The sequence below is a fragment of the Apteryx rowi genome, unplaced genomic scaffold, assembly GCF_003343035.1.
Source record: "Apteryx rowi isolate R43461 unplaced genomic scaffold, aptRow1 scaffold_73, whole genome shotgun sequence".
Classification (NCBI taxonomy): domain Eukaryota; kingdom Metazoa; phylum Chordata; class Aves; order Apterygiformes; family Apterygidae; genus Apteryx; species Apteryx rowi.
In genome coordinates this window covers 2392572-2404694 of record NW_020451016.1, presented here as the reverse complement: position 1 = coordinate 2404694, position 12123 = coordinate 2392572, and the positions used below count along the sequence as shown (strand labels likewise).

At 38.0% G+C, this 12123-nt stretch overlaps 1 protein-coding gene across 2 annotated transcripts in view; it reads left to right on the top strand.

The window, feature by feature from the left end:
• The window catches only part of FAR1 (fatty acyl-CoA reductase 1), a 42681-nt gene that overhangs the window by 10585 nt on the left and 19973 nt on the right, over nucleotides 1–12123 (top strand). For both annotated transcript variants that reach the window (XM_026087716.1, XM_026087717.1), the window contains exons 2-4: nucleotides 1688–1882; nucleotides 5795–5970; nucleotides 8626–8805. In XM_026087716.1, the coding sequence (XP_025943501.1) occupies nucleotides 1688–1882; nucleotides 5795–5970; nucleotides 8626–8805 (551 nt within the window). The remainder of the gene's footprint in view (nucleotides 1–1687; nucleotides 1883–5794; nucleotides 5971–8625; nucleotides 8806–12123) is intronic.

The window sequence follows — 12123 nt, the reverse complement described above, 5'->3', positions numbered from 1 at the left end:
ACATGAGGAAAAACTTTTTCACTGTGAGGGTRACAGAGCACTGGAAGAGGTTGCCCAGAGAGGTGGTGGAGTCTCCTTCTCTGGAGATATTCAAAACGCGCCTGGATGCAATCCTGTGCAACGTGCTCTAGGTGACCCTGCTTGAGCAGGGGAGTTGGACTAGATGATCTCCAGAGGTCCCTTCCAACCTCAACCATTCTGTGATTCTGTGATTCCCTGATAAGTTTCTGCTTGTAATAGCCTGCTTTCTCAAACAGCTAAGCACTTTTATAAGTTGTATTTGTGTATTCTTGGGTGAAAGGTGCAGAAAGGCTCTCATCCTATTTAGCTGTTCAGTGTTGAAATTCTTATTTGTTTAAGAAAGTCTCCATCTGCTCTCAAGGAGATTTAATGTTTTTGAGTGCAGTGCTTCTATGGAGTCATGCAAATGCTCTCTGTCTCTTTGATAGTCTTTTGATTGCAATGGTTGTGTGTGTGGATCTTGTGCTATAAGAGAGTACAATTACACTTTTACTATGTAAGTTTGTTATTTTGGTAACAGTATTTAGAAAGATTAGTAAACCAAGGTGTAAATATAGACATCTGCTATATAGTCTTTTGTGGTGAAAGCTGTTTTAGTGGGACATGGTGAAGACATTGGTGTATCGGACATCACAGAATAGCTTGCAATTAGCCTGAGGCACAGGTTGAGTTCCAGAGGTAATTAAGGTCATGTTCCAAAGACAACATTAGTGCGAAAAATAGAACTAAGGATGGATATAATTCTCCAGTTTCTGGTAGCTTACTACCAGTACCTAGGACTAGCCATAGTCTCCAAACAGTTGACTGGGGGAGGGGAAAGGATTAATAATTCTCGTAGTTAAATTAACTTTTTAAACTGAAGCAAAGCCTACAGTGTTTTTTGAGCAGTCTGCTGGATTTCTGTTACCATCCCTACCCCTTCATTTCATTAGAAGGAATATTTGTGATTGATAAGTCTTCAGTTTGTGTGAATTCTAAGAGCACATCTTGTTCGGGAGGGGGGTTGTTTGGTGAAAATATAGGTTTGCCACCTTATCTATTGAATGTATAGTTTTTGTTACCAATATGAAAACAGTAGTTCTAATACCAAGCTACTAACTTCACCTTTTCTGTTGCCCAGCATCCATCCTTCATAGGAAGACTTGCCCTAACACTAACAGGGGATTTGCTGACCCAGGCAAAATTCCAGGGCTGGCACTTGGCAGATGCCTGGCTCCCTGTTTTCAGTTAACATGTTTGAAGCCTCCGCTTATGATTATATTTTAATGATATGACCTTTAGACTACATGGAGCAGCCACCTACTCTTAGAGTGTTAAAGGACCATGCACTTGGAGATAAAATATACCAAAAGTTCAGCTATTTTCCTAGGCCAAGTGGTTGTCTAATTCCGTAAAAGTAAAATGCTATTATAGAAGCAATTTACAATTACCAAACTGTAATAAGATCTTGTTTGAATATAGTGACTCCATGGGATTTCTTGGAATGTCTTTGGGGTGTGGGGAGACATACTTAAGTACTGGCTGTAGGTTAAAAAAAAAAAAAAGACTGGTAAGCATTTCTTTTTGATATGAAATTGAATGTTCACATTTGTGCAGTTTATTTAGGATTTCAGATTTGCAGAAGATATGGAAGCTTTAATATATATTTTTTGTAACTTCTGTTAAGGTCATAATGGTTTCCATCCCTGAATATTATGAAGGAAAGAATGTCCTCCTGACAGGAGCTACTGGCTTCATGGGGAAAGTACTTCTGGAAAAGCTGCTCAGATCTTGTCCTAAAGTGAAAGCAGTGTATGTACTGGTGAGACACAAAGCAGGGCAGACACCTGAAGCACGAATAGAGGAAATAACCAGCTGTAAGGTATGTTTCATATGCTCACAAAGTGCATTTTCATCCATCTTCTGTTTCCATTTCATTATGAGCACAACTTTGGTTTGTCCAAAGCAAATTACTATTGTTCAATGCATTTTGTTCTAGCAGAAATTGAAAGCTAAGACCTGGCAATGATAATCTTCTAGGAAAGCCAGTAGCAGAAAGTTTTATCTTTTATTTAGTTCAAGAAGAACATATTGAAAAGTCCAATATCTGACAGAACTTGTTAAGAGAATGTATAATCGAGAGTAGGAGGCAGCGTGGACTGTGAGTTGTAAGACCTGGATTGTGAAGCTGATTTGACTACTGATCTGCTTTGGTCTTAAGCAAGTCACTTTTCTCTTTGTGCCTTACCTTATTTCTTGTCTATAAAATGAGGATTGACACTTCTCTCTTCTGGAAAGCACTGTCAGATCTACCAGTAATCAAGGAGATGTGATCTCAACAGGCTATTTAAATAGGTTATGTTTGAACAGAATGGAAAAGTTTGCCTTAATAGATTCTACTGCAGATTTCTGTTAGTCATCCACATCACTGTAAGCCTGTGACAACAAAGGAAAGGCACTGATGTTCTTTGTTCTGGAAGTATCAAAGTAGATGTCTAAATGATTTTTCTGTATACATGTGCAGGCTACGCCTAGCTGATTACATATTGGTCATGCTGCATGGGTGGGGTACTTTCCTCCTGAAAAAACTTATTTGCTTAATAGTTTGGTGGGCTAAGTTGGGAATTCTTAATACATGCAGAACCATCCATCAGTATTGCCCATCTCTCTGTACAGGGTATCCCGTTTATAATGTGAAGAAAGAGTGAGGGGAGGGATTTGTAGCATAAACTTTGAAGCAGAGTTTGTTTATGCCTACTCATGTCTAGCACTCTAGTGGGATGTGGGAGTTGGCAGTCCAGACTTGGGAGATGTGTTCAGATGCAATGTAGGCTCCATGAAGTGTGTGCTTAGAAGGTTCTTAAAGGCACTCAATAAAAAGAAAGTATGAAGGCATTTAAGGAAGAAAAGGCAAACCCTTTAAAGTAGGGAACTGAATTTTGTCACAACCCTAGTTCTGACTAGTTGAAGTTACAGCAGACACAAGGGTAGCTTTGTCCCTAATAAACTCTTTTCTGTAGTCATGTCAAAACTCTAGCTCATTGCTTAAAAGTATCTACTTGCATTCCAATGCCTTGCCATAGCATGCAGCAGAAAGAGTTGCAGTGGGATTCAGTTTTAAAATCCATCCACAGATTCTCTCCTTCATATTTACATGAAATTGTCAGTTCCTTACTCCCTAAAACAAATATGTTCAGACTAAACTCTGGGAGGAGAAAACCCAAATGTTTTTTACTTTGCTTTCTGTATACACAATTACCCAAATAAAAGGTGGGGACTATTTAGGCAGGGGGGAGAGCAGCTAGTAGTGTGGATTGACTGAACTTCACTGAGGCTTAGGCCTGTGTTGCTTTCGGGAAGCTCATGTGTTGTAAGAGGCTCTTAAATTTACAACACCCAAACTTTCTGCTTGAAGTCTATACCAGTCCTTGAGGTATAACAGTCCAATGTGTTTTATGAACCTGGCTAAGCATTTATTGCTGGAACAGGTCCAAAAGATGAATCCCTTTTGATAAGCAAAAATACTACTTGAGGTAGTCCTACATCTTAGTCCCTAGAATAAGAAAATAAAATGAGAGCCGCTGCACGTCTGTGTAGAGACATAGCTGAATCAAGATATTTGTTCTGACTTTATCATGTGGTTAGACAAATTAGATTGAAAGTGTATTGTTTAACTGTCATTAACTTGATCGAGATGCCTCCAAAGCAGTATGAAAATATTTAGTGGGATCTGTTGTCTTCATGTTCCCTGCTGTGAGGGCCCTGCCAGTAATTTCTGACGATTTGGATTGGCACAGTAAGCATACTACAGATGTTTAGATACTCTGTTTCTTGAAGAGTTTAAAATCTAAATGGTGAAGGTGATTGTTAAGAGCAAAATTGAGCTGCGAAGAGCAAAAAATGTTGAGACTTCTACTTCCATTGGATTTGAGACATGTAATTCCTGTGGTAGTTTGGCATGCGCATCATTTGTGCTCTAGGTATTTGTTCTTCCTACCCCTTTGTACTGGTGTCACTGCTACGAAAGGATTGTGCCAAGAATGTATGACTATGGATGTGAAAGGCTGCGGAAGCAGATATGTAACATTAAAAATACCAAACCTGTTCTTTGGGGTGTTTTTGTTTTATTCTTTAGTGCTTTATCTATGGGACTGCTTGTCTGTTATAATGCATATCATGCATCTTAATATGGTTAGAGGGCAGTAGCTTCAGTTCTGCATGTCCTTAGAGGCAGGCACTGTCATTCCAAATATAAAATCATAATAGGTCATTTCAAAATGACAAAAGGCTTCCTGCCCTTAGGTAACTGTCAGTAGCTGTACTGCATGAACTAAGAATTGTGAAGACATTAAATGCTATGTTGGTAACCTGACCACTTAAGGTGCAGTCTCATGCCTGGGAAGTCAGTCAAAGATGTCCACCACTGGGTGTATCCCATGTTCTTACTGTAGTGTTACCACTACTACCTAGGTGGCCACACAGTAAGTTGTATTAGCTCACAATCAAGCTGCAAAAAATCTATCTACAAAAGTATTTTTCAGCTGGACCAGCAAGCTTTCACAGCCGTGGGGCTAGTTACTATTGCTAGTGCAAGATAGCAACAGGACGATGAGGAAGTTAGGAGGTGGGGACCAGTCTGTTTGGCAGCTGTACAAGCTTAGACTGCCTTAAGACAGTCATGATACTGCACCTTTAGGTTAATTTACAGTTGCAAATGAATTGGTTTCTTTTGCTGTAAGGAAATGGCTTTTAACTATCTTCCCTCAGTATAACCACACACTTAAGTAGGAGAGAGAAGAAGTACTGCTGTGATTTTAATGCATTCTAATAGACTTGCGTTGAAGCAGTTGTGATGTTGGCTTAATTGTAGAGGGGCCTGCTCACGTGCATTTTATTCCCACAGTACTATTTCCCCTGCCTCCCCAGGAAAGCTTGCATGTTAATGATTGGGAATAAAATGAGGCAAGAATTTAGTTGTGTGTATCAAGCCACATATGATTAGAATCCACTTAATCAAGAGTACATGATGAACACAGCTGTGAATTTTTTAGTAAAATAGTTGAACATGAGTTTATAAGATTTATCAGATGTTCCAACACAGTGAGCAGCCTTTAGCTGTGTCTGTTTTACTGGACAGAGAAATAGGTATGTGGTTTGTGTTTTGTATTCTTTTTCTTTATTGGTTCCCCAAAGCTCACTCAAGTCCAAGATAGTATTTCTTCTTAATTCTAATGTTTGTTTGTTTGTTTTTTAAGCTTGGCAAAAGCTTTCTAAACCTAAAAATATCATGAATCCTGCAGATCTATGTGAATTTAAGGGGATATCTACCTTAGGAAGCGGGCAGACTATTCCCTTTTTTCCTCTTGAAAGAACAAGAACAGTAGTTCACTAATTAAAAATGCTTTGAGGCCTGTTGTCTAGAAGAGACCATTCTTTCGTCTTTCTTTAGACATTGAAAGAGAAATCTGGTTTTAAGGATAGATGTTAGCAAATTTTTAAGTGCAAACTGAAGTTTTATAGCTTCCTTTGCAGCACATGAAATACTTGTTCTGCTTTCACTGCTTGGCATCAAGCGTGCAGTTTCCTCACTGATTATATTCATGTGAAGTTAGTAACATGCTGTTATAAGATTCCAAGCACGTTTTTCTAACTGCTATTGATTATCTTGAGAAATAAGAATGTATAACTCCCTATAGGAAGAAAATGTGTGTGTTTTGTTTTCTTTGCTTACATGAAACTTGTGTCTTATTTTCACTGGCTATTAGTTTGAATTTTTAATTCTGTTTTCTGACAGCTCTTTGACAGGTTGAGAGAGGAGCAGCCAGACTTCAAAACAAAAATAATAGTAATTACAAGTGAACTTACACAGCCTGAACTGGATCTTAGTGAACCAATCAAGGAGAAGCTTATAGAATGCATTAATATTATATTTCATTGTGCTGCTACAGTCAGATTCAATGAAACACTAAGGTGAGTCTAAAATTCTGTATGTGCTAATTTGATTAACCAATGGTCTTCAGAGGGAAGGGGTAATTTGGGTGTCTGCACAGTCTTGTGAATATTCATATTTGTGTGTTTGGTCAATCTTGTGATACTCCCCCCCCCCCCCCACACACACACATTAATCTTTTTCCCTGCGTAAAACTTGACTTCAGCTGTTGGGTTTCCATTTGCCTTTCATAGGTAGTCTTAGAAAGATGGGAGGCCTGTTTAAGCCTGCTTTGCCAAAAGTTAAATTTACACTGTCCAACATAAAAGATCCATATCTTCTTAAACATTTAGGCAAAAAGGCAAATGGATTATTGTCACTCAAACTAAACAAATATAAACAAATGATAATTGTACTCTGCTCTAGGCCACACAGACACATGAGTGCATGCACGAAGCTTTTGAGGACAGATTTTTGTAATGCTGGTTTGGGAACATATTGCTTTTCCAAGTCTTCCCATCCTCATACGTTGCTCTAATCTCTGGGATGGCTGGCGAGGATGTAAATAAGCTCTAACTGTATGCAGTGTGCTCACTAGTTGTATTAGAACTTCCCCCTTGTGTAAGACGRAACATAAACCATTCCTTCAGCTTTCCTTCTTGGAAAGTGAACATATGTTTCCAATGGGAATAACTTTGGCAAAGCTGTATGTGAGGGAAGCTCTAGCACTTGATCTTTTTACCTGATGAACAAACAAGAAAGTAAATACTGCTCAGATTTCTCCATGTCTTCAGAAAGCTCTTCAGTAAGAGGAATAGAAGTTTGCATTGGAGGAAATAGGGAGAAATGGATGAGAAAGATGAAAACTAACCAAAGTTGAATATCTTTCATCTTGTACAGAAATTCTATTAAGGAAATGATAGAAAAAGGAGTAATGAAAGTAAGAAAGATGATGTAAGAATTCTTATTCACTTTTGGCACTTGGTTTAGTGTTGAAACATGGAATAAATACCTAATTTGGGGAAATGACTTTGAGAAATTGTTGCAATTTTTATGAAGAGAACGTAAAGCAACCCGGATAAAGCATTTCTCAGCCCAGCTCTTCTTTGAATTGTTACAAATGCTGGCATTACCCCTCTGATAATGCTACACCATATGCTGAAATGTCTTAAAGTAGCCCACTTTTAGTGCTGTTTAGTACCTGAAATGTCAGGGAACTGCCAACCTCTCAAAAGCCCAGAAGGACTTTCAAACAATTTGAGAGGCTGATGGAATGAGTTCTTGATACAGCAGTCTCTGGCAGTTCCTGCTTCCTTGGAGAACCCAGTATGTTGTTCAGCTGAAAAAGAGAGCTTTTTAGGAGAAAGAGTTAAGGCCAGAGCGTCTAGAAGATGCACTGGATTGCCTGGTTCCTTTTTATCTATTTACTTTTTGGAGGAACTGCACAAATCTAACCATCTCTAAAACCAGCCTTTACATTAATTATTCCTATTAATAAGTATTTAATAAAGTTCAAAATACCTAGCTCTGGATCAGCAGTGGGAATAAAGTCAAGAAAGTGGAATACTTAGGCTTATTTTGGAACCCTTCCTAATTCCTCATTGATTATACATTCTACAATGGTGCATATAGCTCTTTTATGACCTCTTTCTTTTGACCTCTTGAAAGAGGCAGTGAAGACTGAGAACAATATGTTATTTGAAGAGAAACAATTTATTTGGAGGTGGCATTTCCTAATGATTGCTTTGGGACAGTAACTTTTTTTTCAAATGCTCCAATGATAATGTAAATGAGATAAAGCAGCCTTAAACTTCAGTGCTTATTTTGGGGGAGAAATGAGGTATTTTTATTAATGTAATACTTCATGGCAAAGATCTTGATAAAGCTGTATTTATTAGTATTCTTGAAACTTAAGTTGATTATTGCACTGTGTGCAAGATTAGAGCCCATAGTGAGTTCTAGGCTGGGGAAAATCTCTGAATTGTATAAAATCATCTGTAGTAGTTGTTCAGTAAGCTGTGTTCTGATGTGAGAGAAGCTGTAGATGTATACCTACCCTTGTGCAGTTTCCTTAAGGACTCTCAATGAGAAGATGGCAACCTGGAGTGAGAAAGGTGAGGTTCTTGGTCATTCTCATTTTCTTTTTCTTCTTCCTTCCCTTTAGGCATTTGTACTATTAAGCCTTGTGCTATCTTGCAAGAAGTTGCCAGTCATCTCTAATATTAGTCCTCCAAGCCTTCCCTCTCAGATGATGACCTCACTCAGCTTGAGTTAGGAAGTTCAGACCTACAGTTAAAACTTTTGTCTGACCTCTTTTGTGGTAACCAGATATCCTGTTGCATTATTTCCTTCACATCTTATGTAGAACACTTCACTGGAGTAGGATTGAGGAGTAGGCTTCAGGAGGTCAAGGGTTCATTGACTTTCCCTGCTAGTAATGGAGCCTAAAGATGAAAGTAAGAACAGGGTGGAATTTAGAAAAGTTATCCTGAATATTAAGAGAAGTTCTAGATTAAGACTGGGGCATATAGTTCGAAGCAGAAGGTTAGGACACTGTCCATGACTTACTTTTAAGGAATACTTTTACTGTATATATTAATCAGTGAGACATTAGGAATGAGTTGACCAGTTATTTCTTTTCACTTGTGCTTTTTTTGTCCTGCTTTCTGCTAATCAAATTTTTGTTTAATTGACAGAGATGCTGTTCAGTTAAATGTGATTGCCACACAACAGCTCCTCTTCTTGGCCCAACGAATGAAGTATCTAGAAGTGTTCATGCATGTTTCGACTGCGTATGCATATTGCAATCGAAAACACATTGAGGAAATAGTTTATCCGCCTCCTGTTGATCCCAAGAAACTGATGGATTCTCTAGAGTATGTGTTGATGCTTCATGAACTACTTTAGCAATTTGTAACCACCTCCTTCCTAGTAACAAACTACCAAACAATCGTTAAATGGCTGAAAAGTGAAGAAATTAGCTTATGCTGTCCTATAAGTCTAATGTATGGCTGACACTTCCCCTTATAGAAAAGGAAACGGGCTAAAGTTTCATGGTCCTTTTAAGCTGATCTAGGTGTGAACTGGTACCAAGAGAGGCAGATGCTCATCTCTGTTCCTGATGCCTCCTGTATGCTGACAGTGGTGTTTGTGCAGCTGTATAGTGAGCTGGATCAGGAAGCTGAATCAGCTTTAAAAAACAAAAAAACCCAACAACAACAAAAAAAACAAAAACCCCCGCCTAATCTGTAGTTCTCTTCTGAAGACTAGGTGTGGAGTGTATGGGTTGGTGTTGCTGGGGGGAGGGGGATGGATGGGGAGGGAGGTCTGTGGGGGTATTTTTGTTGTTTTTCTGTGTGTGTGTGTGTGGTTGTTTTTTGGGGGGTTTTATTTTTTGGTGCCTTCATATTCTGTTTTAGTTCACTGCATTGTTACATGAGTACTAGTACTAACACTGTGAGGGACAGGGATAGTCCTATGACTAAGACACCAGCCCTTTAGCAACGGCCTTTGACATGTACCTGAATACCACTGGAAGATCTCAGCCCAAGGTACTGGAAAGGCTCTTACTCAACTGTTCAGAAACAAAATTATAATAGTAGTTCAGTTACATTTTCAGTGCTTATTCTCTGAAGACCTGTTTTCTGTAACTTTTTACTTTTAGACAACACTAGGGAAAAATATTATTCATTCTGTATTTAATTTTCTGTGTATATTGCCCTGAGGTAGCTGTCAAACCCTGACTGAAACGGGAAACAAGTAGCAAGCATGAGATGAATCATGTGTAATGTAATAATCAGATAATATCTCATCTCTAAATCGCTCTCTCCCTTCTTGCCTGTCATACAAATGTTATCTCTCATAAGTATGAAACTAAAAGTAATCAATTAAAAAGCAATGTTGTCTTTGCCTTGGTGTTATAGATGGAAGAGCTAACATGAAAACACAAAAATGCACTACTAAGATTGCACACTGAGATAAATTGTTTAAACAAGTTTCACAGGAAACAAACTTTCAGAGGAGATGGTCTGAAATAGTTTTATTTTGTCTGTTTTTCCTTTTCACAAACAGAATAAATACAACTGAAAAAATCATTTGGGCTTGGACAGCTGTCTGTTTTAAAACCCATTGCAATGACATGCTGTACAGAGGCAAAGCTTTAGAAATTTGAGAATGATGTCTCTAGCCAACAGCTGGCTGAGACACTGATGCAAATGCATTTGCGCTCATAGTATGTGTCTGTTCCCCATACCCTCCAAATTCACATCATGAAGGGATGTGATGCATGTTGCTTTGAAGATAACAGCATTGGTTAATAAGAATCAAACTATGTTGCGTAAACTCCAAATATGTGACTAAGATGTTGGGTCACTGAAGCAAATAAAATCCAAGTCTTAATTTGATGTGGTGAATGCCAAAATAGCAATAGTTTAAGATGCATGTCTTGGTCGTGTTCATGTACTATGACTGGAGGTTACTACAACTTTAGATACAAACAGCTTAATGAATTGGAAAGTAAGATGAAATTAGAAGACTTAACTAAGTGAAACAAGGTGAATAATGTCAAAAGAAACCAAAAATTGAATGCTTACTATAAGAGTAAATAACTGTGTATATTTTCTTTGAAACTAATCGCTAATGCAGATTAGGAAAATATGAATTTCTCTTGTTGAGGGAAACAAGTTTCAAGAGAGTTCTAGTTGTCCTTTAGAAATAAACTTGAGGTCCTATAACCTAAGCCCTAAGATGGCCCTGCTACCTCTTAATGTTTTACCATTGCTTATTTTTCTGTTTCTAATTATTGTGCTATCTATCTGAGGTTTTTCTACAATTGCATAAAGGAACTACAATGGAAAAAATGATGCAACATTCTGTTAAACTGCTGTTAAACTTGCAAACAAAACCTCCAACATATCTTAATATTAGCTTCGGTCAAAATAGATCTTTTTAGTTGTTATAAGGAACATTTTTGACAGAAGCACATAGACTAATTCCTCTGACCTTATTGAACTGTACTTGAGCTCTCAAGACTCCTTCTAATTGGCTGCTGATTAATAGGTATGTTGGAAAAGATATGGAAATGGGGCTGTTACAAGACTGAATAAAAATCACCTTTTAAAAGGTAAATTTCATCATTATAGCAAAAGGTAAGCACATGATGTAGGAACTTGAGGCAGGAAGCTATTTGCCACATTGTTTTCTAGTTGATAAATCATAAAGTCATTGTGCAAGCCTTCACCATTACAATGGGTTTAGCTGAACTTCTGTGTGTCGTCACTGGGAGGATTTTCTCACTGTCCTCTGTCTCTTGGCTCTAGAGCTTGTTCAGTCACAGGGCAAATCAGGTCAAGGATAAGACACTGGGAGTGGACTGTCAGGTCAGCCCTCTGATCAAGCCTGCTATGTGGGTTTGTGATCACTTAAGCCAGTACAAAAGTGGAAGTGGTGGTTTGCTCATAATGTAGCTGGCGCTTCCTTTGGGGGGGCATCGCTTCCTAGATTACACAATGCTAACTGAGAGCTTACTATCTGTGTCCCAAAGACAGTTAACTTGCTAAGTCTGCACTTTATGTTTGAGAACTTAGTTGGTGGAATTAGGATTATTGCAGGTAAAATGAGTATTTACTCTGCAGTAGGCATGTAATAAATTAACTACTTGTGCAAAGAAAGTAGTTGCTTCATAGGTTACATGCCAGTGGACACTCAGCATGCAGCCCTCATCTTTTTTTGTTGATTTTGAGAAATTTGTTTTGTTTTCAGTTCAGACTGTATCCCTTTTCTTTTTTAAAAAGAGGGAAAAAATGCGTAGTAACTTTTATCCTATCTAACAAGAAAGAAAGAAAAAAAATATTTGATACCTAGGCTAGTAACCTACTACATAAATGTGCTTGCTTTCTAGGATATTTTCTAGGAAATGTTTTCAAAAGAATTTTGGAACTGGTCAGATATTCTGGTGAAAGGTTTCTCTCTTCTTAGCATTTGCTTTCAAATGCTTAGGTTTTATGCTTTAATTTGAAGCAAAATGAACATGAAGTGAGTGTAAACATAGTTTTCTTCAAGATGGTGCTAATGTTGCTTGTCCATCTTAACTACACTGTTGTGGAGGAACGCAAATATAAGCAATCATAATTTTCTTCTTCAAGCTCTCTTTTCAGAACAGTTATAAATATGCAGTTGCCACCCTAATTTAAATA